The sequence below is a fragment of the Limanda limanda genome, chromosome 13, assembly GCF_963576545.1.
Source record: "Limanda limanda chromosome 13, fLimLim1.1, whole genome shotgun sequence".
NCBI classification, from domain to species: domain Eukaryota; kingdom Metazoa; phylum Chordata; class Actinopteri; order Pleuronectiformes; family Pleuronectidae; genus Limanda; species Limanda limanda.
The window spans coordinates 16,026,398-16,044,286 of record NC_083648.1 but is presented as its reverse complement, the minus strand read 5'-3'; the positions used below and the strand labels follow the sequence as shown (position 1 = coordinate 16,044,286).

Sequence of the window (17,889 nt, the reverse complement as noted above, 5' to 3'; positions counted from 1 at the left end):
TTAGTGATAAATACATAAAAACATTAGTTTTGCAGGTGTTTGGTCATAAACCAAAGAATAAATATTTACAAGTGCCTCAGATGGTCTTCTCTAGAAATGCATGTGAAGAACCTTATGTCTTCGATAGGATCTTGACCCTTGACCCCAAAATATAAATATTAAAGAAAGTGTCATCAACCTCAACTCATTGACCAGTCTGTCGATTCTCCTTTTTTGTCATCCTCGTAATTCTTTTGGTAGTCACAGGAAAGTCACTGATGGCTACTTGTTCTTATGTGAGGGTTATTTACTACAGACATGCCCACCTGTCAATGGCAGCCATTGCATAAATGACAGAGTGCCTGGAGACACCGAAGGCGTATCTCTCCGAAGGGCATTAGAGGAGAGAAAAGGTGGTCTTTTAATCGTTCAAAGAAATCCAGCATGTGCCTGTTATGTAATTCAAGGATCATCTCAGTCCCTCGTTTCTTTCCACAATCTAGGTTCCAGACATAACCAGAATGAAACCACAATATGGATGATCTTCAAGTTTTTAAGCCACAGTGGCAGTTTCTCTCAGTATAATGATGCTCTAGTGAGACCGTCCTTTTTCATGTCACTCCAACCCACCACTAAAATGTTCTGTGCTTTCCATTCAAAACCCTGGAAAAAACATCAGCCATTATCTTTGGAATATGGTGTGATAGTGTCCTGCCAAACCTTTTCTCCTGAGGTTTCATAGCTTTGATAAAGAAATGGGGCTTTCTCTCAAAGATAATAATGGTTCAAATGATTTTTGGCAAAGAAATTCTAATGGGTATCCTTTTATTTTGTTTTAAACACGGAGTACAAATAGGTGGTGACGTTTTTTGATACTAATACATTTCTATGATGTTTTAACTTAATAACAAAAAAATCTGATATTTCTACATCGCCAATCACACACTTTAGTTTTTTGGCTCTGTCTCAGGAACAGATTTTAACACTGTTGTCTTAGCGTGTGAGTGTGTACTTGTGCTTATATCTGAATGAGGACAATTTGAGAATAGACTTTATGGAGGAAGGACATTTTTAGAAGTTCTGAATGAGTGCTTCAAGGGGCACAGGTAGACAGGGAATGTGGACGTTAAAAAACACTGAAAGTCCCTTTTTGTTTTAAATCCCACCATAGAAGGAAGGAATCAATGAAAAGGTAAATAAAATAATGAAATAAGAGAAGGTTCAACAGCCAAAGGTGAGACAACTGGAGCTTCACTTCTTATGAATACTCTCTATACCTCCAAGGACTCTCCCCAGCTGTTAAATAAATATTTATAATAAAATAACAGCAATAATAATAGTAACACAAATTTCCTAACAGAAGAGGTATATTTAAGATAAGTGTTAATCAAAGTCAAGTTCTTAGGGATGAAGTGCTTGTGAATATTAAAGAACACACAAATTATTAAAGAACACAAACAACACAAGTGCATTTTTGTATCTAAGTACTATAAACATAAGTGCTGGTGCATGTGCATTAAGTTGTTATGGACTCATGGTTAGGGTTAGCCTGGGGGGTTAGGGAATGCATTATGCCAATGAGTGTTCTCACCAAGATAGGTGTGTGTGTGTGTGTGTGTGTGTGTGGCTGGTAGTGGGAGGCATATTTCTAAAAACTATATAAATATAGTTAGTTAACAGTTATTCTACTGTCCAACAACAGTATTTTCTATTTTATAGACTGGATCTGTAATTATATACCCAACACTCTCCCACACGTACGTTGGTGTTGTGAATGCAACCTCATGGCTCTGTGTCCTCCTTAGAGGAGAAATAAAGCAATAGTTAAGTACTGTGGCAAATGAAGAAGAGAAAGAACAGGATGATGAAAGGAGCGTGAGTATGGAGAGCGACGTGTAGAACACAACCATATTGTTTAGATGCTTTGATGTTGCAGAAAACTGTGCAGATGAGAACCACAGAAACATCTATTTTCCCCAACCCGAGACATTACAGAGCACATTTCTGATGAGTTCCATAATGTGCATGGTTAGTTACAGGCACCTACTCTTGGTTTAGAAAGCATTTCCCATGTTTCCAGCGGCACTGGAGCCGCCCGGCCTCGGCGCATGGAGGGGGCTGCTGTGGTTCCTTGACTCTCCCCTGAAACATCAAAGCTTGATTGATGGCACTTGAAGAGCTGCGTTTGATTATACAGGAAAGAAGACACACATAAACACAGCACGTACAAAGGAACACTCATGTCTCTCCATCTTACAGCATGTACACATGTACACACACAGGCTACAGGCGACGGCAAATCATGCAATCTTCTGCAATCAGCTGTCACACCGGGTTCAAAATGGGGTTTCACAGAAAGGTAGATGTCGTCCTGTATCTCTAGGAAGACATTAGCTAAATTATTACTCTTTAACACAGTAAAGAAAAGGCTTCTATTCAAACTATCACTTCATATGAGTCACTGAGCCTTGTAGAGCTGTTCAGCCAGTGTGTTTCTTTGTGTGTAATTTATAGTCCAGCAGATGTGGCTATCCTACGATTGCTCTAAATTTGGATTTTCATCGTCTTTTCTCCATCAATAGCAGACTTGACAGAGAGTGAGTTTGTCTTTGGTCAGAGTCCCTCTTGAGTCATCCAATAGCAGTTCAGCATGTCATGTCTGCCAAGCATTAAACTGTGATTTCCACATCTGTAAGGGATTATGTGGTCAATATTATCTCAGTTCCTCCAAAACTTTTTCTTCACCTTTTTTTCCCCCCAGTCCCAAAACACTATTTGTTCTCCTCTCTCTCCCCGTCTGTTCATACTCTCGTCGCTTTCTGCTCCATTTTCCAATGTATTACTGATTCTAGCTGGTGACTGCTTCCATCACAGGCAGTGTCTGTGCTTTTTCACTTTGCCTGGTTACACATTTGACTTGGGACGACAACATTTAGAAATATTACAGTTTTTAGCTCCACTGTTGCCAAAAATTATGAATGGATTATGAGACAATGGGCCTCTGGACACAGCCTGTTATCAGTCATTATCTTGTTAGATTTATTTCTCATTCCTTCAGTAAGTCACTTTTATTTCAAATTCAAACATTAATTTATACTTGTGAGGGGAGGGGGGCTGTTTGAATTCTAAATATATACCGTGTACAAGCGCGTCAGTCTCTATCTCCATAGTTATTCTCACGATCCAACAGAGGGCGCTCACTATCAGCTTGATCTATTGCATCTCTTCTTGACCGATCAGTAAAGTAAGAATACATTTGAACGAATTGCGTTGCATGTCAAATTCGTTCTAACTTGATTTTTGGAATAAGTACAGCGCAGAGTGCACTAATGTATTATAATGAGAGTAGGGATGTGCATCTCCACCACTTAAGCCAATGTGATAAACGTCTCAATGTATTGCCAATGATCTCATACATTAAAGATACAGATGACTGCTAATACTATACAATATAATTCCACCTTATTACGATGTAGTGTGCTCAACACTGTTTAAAATACACAATGTGGGATATGATGCAATGCAAAGGAATCGGATACTGTGAAAAAAATATGACCGTTTCTTTTATTTGGACAGCAAATAATACATTGACCAACAAGTGCAAGATTATTTCAAAATATGTAATAGAAAACTAAGGAAAAAGGAAAATGTTGGATTGGACCTGGTCCCTAATCCTTTTGTCAATCGGACCTGCAACCGTTAGGCCAATTTATTATTTCATCCATACTACAACAAAGGCATCCAACAGTTTGTTTCAAAAAATTCACTTGATTTGAGTCGTACAGATCAAATAAAAACTAATATGGATATTTGCTTGATACTAAAATAAATTACAAACTCTTTCCACTCACAATCTGACCCAGATGTGTTATCTCTACTGTTATTTTACCATTCCTCTACCCTTTATCTATCATCTGCCCCTATAAAAAAGCAGCATGGATCAAATCACACCTCTGCAAACATCCATTTTCCAGATCCACAGCAAACACCACACACACACACACACACACGCGCACACACGCACACACACACACACACACACCTAGCCTAGCCGTACACCCAGGGTGGCGTCTCGTTCCTGTGGCTGATGAGAGCAGGCATGATGGGAGTGAGGCATGTAATGTGATTTATAGAGACTGGCTCACTTTTCAAATTCAATCAGGAACTTTGATTACTGATGAAAATTTGAGACAGGAAATCGCTTTGATAGCAAACTAAAACCTCATGAGACAGAAGAGGACTGATGTGTGTGTGTGCGGACTCGGAAACACTGAGCCTGTCTGAACTTGGCCATATTTGATTAGCAAGGACACGCAATGCAATCAAGAGCGACAAAGCAGGAACTACAGCAAATTTAACCAATGACTGATGAAATTTTACCTCTGGTTGAGATTTTATCAACTTCTCTCCATTTGTCTATTTAATACTCACACTGCTCACTCATTTATCCGTGAACATTAGTTTGGCTTCCACAAGCATTACATACACCCGGAAGTAACAGTCACACATCTGTGAGCAAACACACTTAAACACACACACACACACACACACACACACATACACATACACACATGGCTAACCCCTGCAGAGGTCACGGTGGCAGTTTGCTCTCTTGTGTTATTTTAATGTCTGCTGTTGCACATGAGGGGACACTCAAACCCACACCTGACAGCATGACGGAGGGGCCCAATTACCAATCCCACGGGAGTGTGAATGTGTGTGTCACGGAGAGAGAGAGCGGAGAGTAGAGGAACAGAGGGAACGTCGGAGAAAGAGTGAGAGAGCGCTTGTGCATGTATGTGATACAAACATGACAGGCTCATCAGTCACCAATGGCCTTTTAAAGTGTTCTCCATAGGGACTCCTGACCTTTTCACATGATGCCAATAGCAGCTGCATGATGAATCAATTGCCCAAGCCTTTGGCTCTCTGTCGCCTCCATGTTATCAAGAGGAAATACGTGAGATGACATTCTCCTTGTTGAGACACCTGGAGACAAAAGCCCCAAGTTATGGATTGGCCTTTAATCGTGAAGCGAGACCCAGTGGTGGTAGCAGTGGGACAGAAAGAGGCAATGGACCTCAAAAAGAGTGCTGCATGAGGGGAAAATCTTCGGATGGATGGATGGACAGATGGATGGATGGAGGTAGGGGAAATTAGAAAGAGGGAGATAATGGGGTAGTCAAGGTCAGAGGACTAGCCACAACCTCTGTCTGCACAGGATTGATAGAAAAGGAGAGAAGAAAAAAAATGGGGGTGCACAAGGCCAGCAGAAAGATAAAGAGGAGGCCGGTGGGAGGAGATAGATACTGAGGAAATGGAGAACAGCCCTGAGTTGTGTGTGTGTTTGTGTGTGAGAAAGAAAGAAATGGAGGGAGAGGTAGCGAGCGATAGGGGAATATGGAACCTAATATGATGGGCTAAATGAGGTGTAATGGCAGTAACATAGAGTGACAGCAACTGGGCCAGCGCATTAAGGGGTTAACCAAGGCCAGGAGTCATTGACCTTCCTTCTCCCCTGAGACAGAATTATCTCTTGGTAAGGAACATACACACACCACACACACACACACACACACACACACAAACACACACACTAATGATGAAAACATGGTTTCAGCCATATTTTGCCATTCAAGAATGTAATGATAGGAATTTCACCACCACAGCCAGCATCGGGGCAGAGCTGAGGACAAATGAGACTACGCTTGAATTGTCCAATCAGTCACTGGTTTTCTGCAACACTGGTCAGATGCGCAACATAACAAAAATAGCTGACCTCAGGCTTTGTTACAGGCGGCATTAAAAAAATTGTGTTTTTTATTTCAAAACATAATATTCTGTAAGTCCCAGCGTAATTCTACTGTGGAATTGTGCACTGAAATACATTTACGTCTTATGTGTATGTGTGTGAGAGAGATCGAAAGAAAGAAGCGCAGGGGATGTGTGAGGAGAAAAGGACACTGCAGGCGTCAGGTGAGAAATTAGAAATATTAGCATATTTATTACAGCGACATGAAAGACATTAGAATGCCTACACCCTTTACAACAAGCAACGCAGAGGAGACTGGCATGGGGACAAGTAAGCACTGTACGGTGGCCAAAGAAAGAGAGAGGGCAGTAGAGAAAGAGACAGAGAGCCGAAAGTCCCAAATGAGAATCACTCATGAACATTGACACTACAGGCCTGGTGGGCAAATGGAGAACAGATGCCCTATTGCAGATCAAGCAAAACAACCCACATATTTATAGGGTGAACAGTGGCACAAACCTGGGATTTTGAGTGTGTGGGTTTGACTTTTGTATTCTTCATTCTTCTAAATTGGAAGTGTTGAACAAGCTTGAAAAAAAAAGAAACACGATTAACCATTTTTTTTGGCAATACTTTATCTCTTTCTAACCTTGACTTTGTATGAGGAGTTTTGTACATCAACACAATTAAGCAAATGAAAGAAATGTAAGCCAATCACAATTATCACTGATTATATTGTTACTTAATAAATAAGGACAATATTGCCATTTTCTCTTTCAACTTGACTGGTGAACAGCTTTTAGATTTATTTTATTTCAGTACAAAATGACTTTCATCTGCGTAGAGAGTGAAGGTGCAGTTGGAGGGTGTCTCAATGGGGGGTTATGGGATGTTACAAAACCAGGGTGTTGATGTGAGGTCATATTAAGAACACAGATAAATACTACCTGGACATACACTTTACTCTTAATATCGCCTCTATAGGGCAACGGAAAAGAAGAATAGCTCATCTAAAATAAGGCATCTAAAAGGCCAGCGGTCAAGGGTAGTCCGCTAGAGTGGAATCATAGAGTTAGCAAGAGTAGAATGAACAATATCAGACTGTCTGAATTGTACATTTGTCTGGGATTTATGATACAAAACAGCAAAGAGGTTTGGCAGGAAGATTTTGATCTTTGAATTAGGTGATTTCAGCTATAAATGTATCTGTATGCTTTTTTATATTCAAACACATTTTCCAAGCTAGTAGAGGTGAAGGTTTTGGCATTTTTTCTTTATCTTGATAGGCCTCTGCCCTTAGTTGCATTTGCCTGGCACATTTGACCTAAGTACTTAAGCTCACCTATCCTTTCATTCATATTTCCAACTTAAATATGCACTTGATGGTTTTGTACAGGATATTCTACTAAAAGATTGAGGATAAAGCTGCATGCCCTCGAAATATATTAATATCCTCACCAACTGACAATCCACATAGAGAAAATGGAAATAAAAACTGCATTGTACTTGTAGTACCTTGTAATTACTTATTCTAATAATGGGTTTCTCTCCTGCTAACCATTTCTCATCCAGAACTGGATCCAACCAAGTGCAGAAATAGAACATAGTAGACGTGCTACGTTCTTCGTTTTTACATAATTAATAACCCCATAACCTATCTTAGACCTACAAGGTTGCTGCTTCTTGACCTTTTGGAGTATTGCTTGGGTACCACTGTAGATAGTCAGCCAGTTAGCCAAACAGACGGCAATTGTAGGTTATGTAAGAAAAACATAGTTACATTTTTTTCCTATATATTTTGGGAAGGCTAAAAATTAAGTCTTTAAAAATGCTTGTACTCTGACCACAACTCCATTCACACCACTTCCGCTTGTAAAGTAATTTAAAGCTTGACAGGTCTGCAATGCCTAGGTTGGGTACAGTTCTTAAACTAAAGTTAATAAAATCACTGTTTTGGGCGAGGGGGTTTCATGAATATTCAATTTGTGCCGAAATCTCATCTGAGGATTTATCTCATTTCAACCTCACTCTGCCCCTTCCCTCCTCATCCAACCAAGCATTTTCAAACATAATGCTGTATGTGAAGGAAATGTACATGTTATTACTGTTTGAGGTGGAGTATGCCAGTGTATCAATAAAAATAGTACATTCTACTCATTCTAACGCTATGGAATAAACTGCAGTCACTGTCACCTGTCAATCAAAGCTGAAGCTTTGCACCATGCTACATTCCTTTGTTCAGACCAACAAATAACCTCCCTTCGCTTTTCTCCCGTACGACCTGCCGCTGAACAAGTACTTCAGAAATCTCTTTTTCACAATAAAAGTACATCATAGTTCATCATCATCATCATCATCGTTATCATTACAAACATTCTAACATTGGAAATCAACACTGTACATATTTTACACTATGATACAATCATATATACTGTACTTTTATGTCACCGTTGGTCCTATAGAGTACCACATATATTAAAAATGGGTTTGGGATTACACTCAAAGCAGGTTCAGTGCCATTAATGCAGTGAAGACAAAACGGGTCCCATCATATCTAACCTTGTAATTAACGTGATAAGTAGCTGCTTCCTTCTGCAAGGAAAAAAACATCAAATCAATTTATTTATTTTTTTGCTGTAAACATTGTGATTTGAAAAATTGACTTAAGGGTGTTGGTTTGAAACAAGGGATGCTTTAAATAGGTTTACCTGACTTATAACAATAATTTGAGATGATAAAAGACACACAAATCGCAATTTTTTAAAAGTAAGTTTTACCCTCTATGGTGGCTCCACTGAAAATGATCACTTCATATATTCCATCTTGCTTAAAAGGTTTCAGTGCTCTTTTTTTATCTGTCAAACTATTCGGGACAAAATACTGTCAATTGTGATTGGTCTAGTGATTGGTGCAACCATCGAGCCATTGGAGCTGTTGTAAAGGAAAGTGAATAGGGAGAATGTTGGTATGTTGCCCAGATGGACATCTCAATGTTACCTTACTGTACATGGCACAACACTGGGAAAACAAGTTACACTTTCTTAACAGTGTCAACTCTATCATGACCTTTGTGTCACCTTTGCTCTCCACAAAACACCATGTATTTCTTCACACACCTGAAACATGGGAAGGCAAACTCTTAGGCTGAAATATCCCGAGCAATATCATACCGTGCTGACTGAACAGACAAGGTTGTTTGGAATAGACAGTTATGGAAGAGTGGGAAAAATGTTCTCTGTGCTCTCTTCACCTTAAGCAGTTCCTGCTCTGACTTTGCACTGAGTTACATCATAGGTGCAAGCAGACAAGCAAACGTGCTCTGGGTCTAGTTGCTATGGAAGTGAGTCTGAGAGCAGTCGGCAGGGAAGCCCTTGTTCTGGTCAAATACTTTAATACTTCCATCCTACATGAACTAGCGGAATCTACATCTCTCTCTATCTCTAAAGGTCCTTTTTTCGTCCCCCTCACCCCCTCACACATTCATGCCATTCAGAATCTCGGTTCGTTCACTGGCGTTCTATGTACAGAGAGCATTGGAAGGGGCCATACATAAACCAGGTAATAACTCATATTAAGGTTGAGTGATATAAACCTCACCACCAATACAAACGTTAGGTCCATCTCTACGGTTGTGGGACACACAGCCCATATAAACATATATCTACACATATACATATCTTCTGACCCAGTTTAAACTCTTCATCGTGAAAACTCAAAACAAACAAAATGACAGTAAAAACCAACTGTACACCTCACAGACAGTGATAATCATATTCTAATTTGTTTTTGTCATTTCTTTTGTTAAAAATCTTTTTTTTTTAAACTTTTCTTGAGCTGTTATGGTGTGAAATGATCTGGGATGCTCTACATGTTGTCGTGTCTCTCAGTTGCTCCGTAATGGTGGCTGTGTTGTTGGGACTCTTGAGTGCTAAAGCTGGTAGTGCCCATCGAGGATGGGAAGAATGGTGAAAACTGCGAGAAGGTGATGGAGTCAAGCGTCCATGTTGTCTTCATCACGGTGTGTTTCAAAATCAATGGAGGCCCAAGCACAGAGTATCCGTTGCAACTCCATATCAGGGGGTGTGAAACTCGTCACAGGAGCATCCATTTTGGCTCTGTCTCATTGTGTTTATGTGGACACTGTTATACTTGGACGTGCGCCCCCTGGGTCTGCAGACTCTGGACAGTGGATAAAATCTTCTTCTGGTGGCCAGCCAGAGTCACGCCCATCTTAGCCAATTCACTACAAGGAGGACACAAAAAAAAGGGTTTCTTTATATATTCTGAGCAAAATTCATCTACAGTGTCTAAGATACTTGTGCAAATCCTTCAATTGTAAATGACACTCAAGTGGAATATAATACCATCTTTTACTGGCAATCTTGATGGATTTAACAAGGATGAGACTCAAGCCGCCTGTACCTGACACTGATGTAGAGGATTGAGTCCAAGCTGACGTATCCAGAACTGGAAAAGTTCTCCTTATACTGGCCCATTTTGATGGCCTCCAACCACTCATCCACTGTGTTTACGCTGAACTCTGGGGGGGACAGGTCCTCCCTGCTGGAATACAAAGCCACACTCACGTCTCAATCATGTTTCAGCCTGTTGAGAGGCTGAATAACAGCTTCCGACTTGTGCTGATGTCAGTCATTTGTCCTTGGAACTGTTATTAAATCTGAGTGGACGGTTAACACTTATTCATGCTGCTGGTTGTGGATTTGGACAGAATGGTTTGAATTATCCTATAGCCGCAGCATCAGAGACTCAAAACCACAATAAAATAAATAAAAATAAACCCTAAACTTTAAACCTACCCATTAGTGGGTAAGTATGATTAATGACCTCTCTCCCTTCCCCCGTTTTGCTTGCTTCCTTTTGTTAGAAATTGTAATAAATGATCTCTGTGTTTATTCATTTTCACGCTGAAACTTGATTAATTCTATGCACAGAACTAATACACAGAACTAATTACATCTGCATTATATGAAATATGGTCTTACATACAGTGCTGTTTGTGCTTTATGTAGAGCCCTACATGTCTACAAGTTTTCTGTATGAGAATCTTCTTCCTTGTCACATTATTAATTCTGCTTATAGGTTTTCTGTTTAAAGTCTCTTCGGTCGCCTCTAAAGCTGACAGAAATATCTTGTGTTTTCTGGTCTGTTTGAGGACTAAAATTTAAATGTGAAAATAATGATAGTCTGGATGTAAAACAGTAGTACAACTTGGGAGGCACAGTTTCGAAACTGAATTTTTAGACTTTGGATATGCCAAGCCACAAACCTATATTTATATCATTTCACTGACAAAAAGAAGAAAAGAATGTGATTTTACCTAAAAAAAATTGCAACCGACATAGATTTACAGTGTAGATGTAAGGCAGTGATCTCGTCTTCAATGCATGTCTCATCCACCAGTCTAACCAGTCAATCTCAAGCCTATATGCATGTTTCAGCTGTCAGAATCATAGCTTTCTCCCACTGACCATTCTGAGCTGTTGGCCAGCTCCCTGAGGCTGGCAGGGTTTCTGATGAGCTTGTCGAGGATTGTGACAATCTGTCCAAACTTTGGCCTGTCGCTCCGTCCCTTCTCCCAGCAGTCCAACATGAGCTGGTGCAGCACCACAGGACAATCCATTGGAGCGGGAAGACGGTAGCCCTCATCTATTGCTTTGATAACCTATTGGGAGATAGAGGCGGATGTTAAGATCTGTAAACAATAAATGAATGAGAGATAAAAATGTCCAGGGAAATTGATTATCATATTTTAATTGAATAGTTGTATTTGTAACGTCAGATTACAACATGTATGGTCTCAAGGCCGTTCACGTAGTAGGATCGAGATCTAACAATAATATACAGAGTCAAGGCCAACAGTTGAGGTCTGAGGGAAAATAAGGTTGTTATTGCTGAAGCTGAGACGTGAGGCATGTGTTTGTGACTCACGTCCTGGTTGGACATCTCCCAGTAGGGTCTCTCTCCATATGAGATCACCTCCCACATGACGATACCGTAACTCCACACATCGCTGGCTGAGGTGAACTTCCTGTACGCTATAGCCTCCGGAGCCGTCCATCTGATGGGGATCTTCCCTCCCTGTAAAAGGTTCACATCACAGTTTGCACATTGTTGGCATGCTGATTACGAACTTGATGTTTTAATCTGTTGGTAATAGTTTAAATATTTAAAGGTTGTTTTATATTGTTATTTTTCTTGCCAAGTGTTGAGGTAAATCGAGAGTTAGATCTGAAAAAGCAGATTACAAGATTGTGCCCACGAGGAAGCCTGGTGCGATAACCATGGAGGTGAGATTATACACCACCTTGACAACAGCACTTCTCTCTGATGTACCCACAACATAAGGTGACTTTTGAATTTCGTTTGACATCAGTTTCCTTTTTTTACTTCAACGCAGCTTCTGCCTTTGTTGTTGATGCACAGATCAAAAGGATTCCATAGAGCCCACTGTATAGACACATTGGGCAGTGCAGTACCACCACTCACTCACTCTCTCTCTCTCTCTCCCTCTCTCTCTTGTCTAGCCACAGGCTGTACCTCTATAGGGCCCGTTTCAGCTTTTTAACATGCGGCAGTTGCCTCTGCACCACCTAGCATTCCCCATCTCTGCTCGGTCAAAGTCAAATAAAAGACAAAGCTGCCAAGTCACTCAGCACTGTACTTTTGTTTCCGCCGCCCCCTGTCCACCCCTACACCATCTTCTCTTTTCTCTTAACTGCTCTCTCTGGATCCTTACCCTGCCTTCCCTTATTCTCTCTCTCACTCTCAGCCTCCCTAGATCTCGGTCTTATTTGATATCCACTCCTTTCTCCTCGTCTCTTTCTCATCTCCACCTCGGCCTCTCCCTTTTCTCTCCCCCTCCTCCTCCTTGCCTGCAGCTCTCCATCTAGGTCTCCTGACATCAGTCGGAGGCTGTGTGCGATTGCAATAGAGCAGTCAGCGGCTGATACACTCCTCCCAGGGCAATGCTAATGCCATATTAAAAATAACATCCCGACACTTCCTATGAATATGAATAATGCCATCTCCTTGTGGGCATTTTAGATGAGTTACTCCGCAGTGGTTTAAGTCACTGACGTTTGAGTTTGTTCATTCTCTCGGAACTCTGTGGGAGGAGGGTGATGTTATCAAAGACTTCTTCTGTACAACTATACTGCACATACACACTACTGTAAAAAACGACCGTTCATATATTGGGTACATATCTTTTGTAGTTGAAACTTGACAAGTTGAACGAATGTCCTGCTTCCTCTGGTAGTTGCACATTGATATACTGTATCTTTAAATGACCTTAACTCAGTGATCCACTTAACTGACTTGACTCACTAACTTGTTTCTATACGCCCTGACATCCTCACTGCTATTGTAGATATTTACAATATGGAGAGTTTTTATCCCATCATTTATTACCATACACTATTGCCATTATTTATCCATGTACTCTCATAACAGAGGCAGTGTTGTAGTACAACATGAATTGTTTGATTTAATGTCAGCTGTCATCTCAGGGGTCGGGCCTGGTCGCTGCCAAGATGACAGGTTGGTATAACCTTGCAAGTGGATCCTCCATAAGCATTATGGTATTAAATCAACAATATATTTAAATATCTAGATGGTTCGTTTTTCAGCTGAAAAAACTACAACAAGGGAGAACGTATGTGTCTCTCTAGACTGAGTGCAGGTCAAACTGCAACTGCGTGCTTGTGTACCTGCTTTATCTACACAGATGGAATCTATTCTGCAGGAAACACTGCATGACTTACATGACACCAATTTCCATAGGTATATTTCTTTTACTCTTACTGGCTGTTTTCGAGCCCCCATAGGAGTGGGTCCCTTAATTTAAAGAACTTAATTTATGCACATATGGTTTTCATTCGGGTTCAGGCACAGTGATGTAGAGGTCAATTTGGTATCTGTAATCAGAAACGATGCGACAGAAGCAGCATGTGAAAAAGTGTCTCACCCTTGTAGTGTAGGCAGCTTCTGGGTCGTCCTCCAGAACCCGACTCAGGCCAAAGTCCGACACCTTACACACCAGGTTGCTGTTGACCAGGATGTTCCGAGCTGCCAGGTCTCTGTGAACGTAGCTCATGTCTGACAGGTACTTCATACCGGAGGCGATACCGCGCAGCATGCCGACCAGCTGGATCACCGTGAACTGGCCGTCATGTTTCTGCAGAGAGACAAGGAGAAAGATGAATTAATACAGAGTGCACAATGTAAATGCTGACATGAAGCTGCAGTACGGGTGGCATGGTGATCAGTGCCAGGTCCTTCAACAACCTCAGCTGGAGGGGAAAGTTCAAGCCAGGATTCAAGTGCCTGCGATGGCAGGACTCCATGCCTCTTAAGACTCCCTGAGCAGGAGTCTGAATCCCTTCCAGCCGCTGCTAACTCTGCACTTTGACCTCTCTCTGGAGGGTGGCGAGCAAAAGATGAATTAGTCCTTCATGGGATCAATCGCGGATCACAAAAAAATCCTGCTAGCAGAGGATCGTTTGTGACAGAGACAGAACTCTCCTCTCTAGCTCTGACCATGTGCCCAAGCAGGGCTCACTGGATTTCAGATTTGAGCTGTCTTTGGCAAAGAGCAGGGCCTGTTGATCGATGGTGGTCCAACTCACCTTCTCCTGCCAATTATTTCTGCCCTGGGCCAACGGTCCCCATTGAAATGTTATCACTCACCTTCTCTTCTTTATATCATCTCTCCTTCTCTCTGTCTCTTTGTTCTCTCCATCTCTCTCCTCAATCTTTGTCTCAGACAGAGAGAACTCTGTATTACTTTGATTCACTCTATCTATCTCCCTTCATCTTTCTGCATCTGTGCGGCCCCCTGCACTCCCCTTCCTCTATCGTTCTTTTGCTGTCTCTCCCTCGGCAGCTGTGGAGTAAGTTAATTAGCCGGTGGTTTTGTGAGATGCTGATTGATTGGACTGTCTAACAAACCTACAGACTTCCTCTATCAATCTGCCCACCACACCGCCTTGCCAGGAAGGAGGAGGGAGGGTGTGCAGGGCAGGGGAAGAGACAAATGTGGGGCAGAGAGGTTTGATATAGAGACAAATGAGAACATTTGGATTTTATTTGGCAAATTTCTGGCATATTAGCAAAGTTATTCCCTCAAAACTGAGGTGGAAAAGATAGAAAGGTTAGATAAAGACAGTGACAGGGAGACTAAGAGAAGATTCTCCCTGACGGAGCAGTGGTTTTGTTATTTCTAAGGGAGAGCTGCTTGATAAATGGACGGCATAATTAAAGACATATGGATGCCAGAAGCACGGATGAGCTGTAAAACCCATAAAAGTGAGGCTATAATTGTATTGAGCCACTGCAGACGCGATCTATGACCCTCATTATAATGCATACTGTAATACATAACATGTCTGTGTCTGTATACAAGGGTTGTTTGTGTGTGTGGGTGTGTGTGTTTCAAGGCACGCTTCAGCCATTTTTCATTTGTCAGGTTTAATTTAATTTTGCTTCGGTGTTGCTGATGGAATTGGCGTCTATTTAGTGATGGGCCTATCATCGCAGGTTTAACGGCTTTGGAGCTCTGTAGTGATTTTAGTGGCTGATAACAACTGTGAACAGGAATCAGGGGGACTTTAAACATGACACACACAAGGGCTGTAACCATCTACTCATCCAGGTGTATGCAAATCTCAATTCACAGTGTTATTGTCACCTGTGCTACGTGTTGTATCCGAGCGTCATAAATCACTTGTTTAGATGCATCTCACATTAAATTAATGAAAGTACAAAATTGACATTTTAAGAGATGCTTAAAAACCTTCTGTCAAATCTGAGAGAATATTTTTTAGATGAAGTAATTCTTTAAAAACATCAACTCTTGATAATGACGCATAAAGTGACAGCCTCTTCTATGATGTAAGCTACTTTTTCTGCCTTCATTTTGCAAAACTCTTTCCAGAATTTAAACTATGCTACATAACCTGCTCTTCAAAACATTTATGTCAACCAGTCTCTTTGTTTTCAGACTCTGTATGTGTCTCTACAGTATATTCTCGCTGACTATATTCCTCTGTTTATTCACGGTAGTGTTGATATATTTTGAATCTGATTGTGGCGGTGGTGTTTTTATTTGATTTGCTACCTTGACACTTAACAATATGACTGCAGAGGTATTAAATTTCATTTGAATTGAACTGTTAATTGTCAGGTCCCCTGACAGTGCATATATCGCACACAAAGCAATACACTTTCTTTGTTTAATAGCCTGTTTGTCAGCAGACTCCTGCTTCTGTTATGTGCTCTGAAGAGCATGTGGTCAGAGTGTTTGTAGGATATGCATCTGACTGAATGTTTCTCACCTCCCCTCAGTCCAAACTAACAAAAGGAAAAGTGTATTGTGTGCGATTGTGAATGACTCCTTGTAGTGCAGAATATTGGCATGATCCAGAAACTTGTCCCCATATTCCTGAATCTGAATTTTTTTTTAGAATGCGAACATTCTGACCTGTTGTTCCCAGCTGCACACATTTCATGTTTTAAACAATAATCACGCCTCAGCAATGAAATATTTTACTCTCTTTATGTGTTTAATACATATAAAAATGTAACCACCTCAAAATCTCCCATCAGCTATAATAGTGTGGTTTCTTTTTAAGAATAATGTTAAAATAAGTCCTTGTAAGACTGAACTTAAGGCCTTGGTGAACTTTATAGATTCAATTCTCCAGATCTGAGGGATGAGAGAGATTTTTCATCAGGTGTTTTTACATATTCTCAAAAGAATGTGTCTGTGAGTAAAGCAATTTGGGGGGATAAAGTCAACTATTTTAAACACTTTACAGCTGTGGCATACTTTTCCACAGGGCTTGACTGAAGACTCGCGGCCCTGAACTTTGGGGCACAGCAGAGCGCTGTTTTCCTTCCATCTCAGCAGTGACTCACCTTGAGGAAAGTGTCCAGGGATCCGTTTTCCATGAACTCTGTTATGATCATCACTGGTTTACCTACAGAGACACAGAGCAGGGCAGCTGTTAGTTGGAGCGTAATTACAAGGAAAAGAGACACAAAACTAAGAGAAGAGGACAAGAGAAGAAGTGGAGTCCACAGCTGTGACCAGCCTTCCTTTCTGTCTCCCTGCGACTCTCTGGGGGATTACATGGCATGTCGTCATCAGTCACACTGACAGCTTCTAATCAGCGCTCTCCATAAATGCCAGGAGATAATTAGAATGGACCAATCCACTAGAATATGTGTGTGGGTGAGTTGGTGTGTATAAGGGGGGCCTCCTGAGATCTCATGAATACTAATCAGCCTCAAGGGGAAGGGGGTTGTGGTCAGATCACAGTGCACCTGCACCTGCATGAGTGTGTGTGTGTGTGTGTGTGTGTGCGCACGTGTGCGATGAAGGGGTGTTTGACTGACGGGCCCTGTGCACTATGGTCCCCTGCATGGCATCTGGTGGGGCTTACAAATGATTAACAAAGTACCTGCAATCAAACTACACACACACACACACACACACACACACACACACACACACACACACACACACACACACACAGAAACACACACACACACAAACACCAAAACCCTCAAAACAGCAGTTATCCCTAGTTTACAGGCTTCTTATAAGTACCACCCCCTACAGCTGAGCTTTACCAATAACAAACCAACAGGCTACATGTTATGTATGTATGTGTGTGTGTGTGTGTGTGTGTGTGTGTGTTTTGTGTGTGTGTGTGGCTGTGGCTGTGGCTTGTAAACACACTGTCTATGTCAGCTGTGATGAATAGGTCAAATTTCCCCAATCAGACCTCAGAGATCCTGGGAAAAAACTTGGGGGAGATTTAAAGGCAGCGCACACAAGAGGGGAAGAGAGACAGGAAATCGTACTTTAATTCAAAGTCTCCTGATTCAGCATCTTTTTATAAAATATGATGCTTTCATTTTTTCTTTCTTTCTTTCCTTGTGGAGTACCCTATGTATTTAATATGTATAATGTAAAACACCATTAAGCTTTATTTAGTTAGACAGAAAAAGAAAGGGACACATGAAGGCAAACTTATATATACATAAAGAAGTGAAAGGAACATAAGTATAAATATATAGTGTACATGTTAATTTAAATGAGATGCCAAGGGGTTGTGAGATGAGGGTGAACA

General features: G+C 41.1%; 1 protein-coding gene across 2 annotated transcripts in view; it reads right to left on the bottom strand.

Annotated features, from left to right (window-relative positions):
• Window positions 1–9,874: 9,874 nt before the first annotated feature.
• Window positions 9,875–17,889, bottom strand: part of epha4b (eph receptor A4b) — an 80,251-nt gene continuing 72,236 nt past the window's right edge. Inside the window, exons 14-19 of one of the 2 annotated variants that reach the window (XM_061083843.1) lie at window positions 16,670–16,731; window positions 13,719–13,928; window positions 11,681–11,830; window positions 11,221–11,414; window positions 10,154–10,294; window positions 9,875–9,974 (exon numbers count right to left, since the gene is read on the bottom strand). In XM_061083843.1, coding sequence (XP_060939826.1) covers window positions 9,875–9,974; window positions 10,154–10,294; window positions 11,221–11,414; window positions 11,681–11,830; window positions 13,719–13,928; window positions 16,670–16,731 — 857 coding nt within the window. The remainder of the gene's footprint in view (window positions 9,975–10,153; window positions 10,295–11,220; window positions 11,415–11,680; window positions 11,831–13,718; window positions 13,929–16,669; window positions 16,732–17,889) is intronic. The other variant, XM_061083844.1, reaches the window with a different exon arrangement.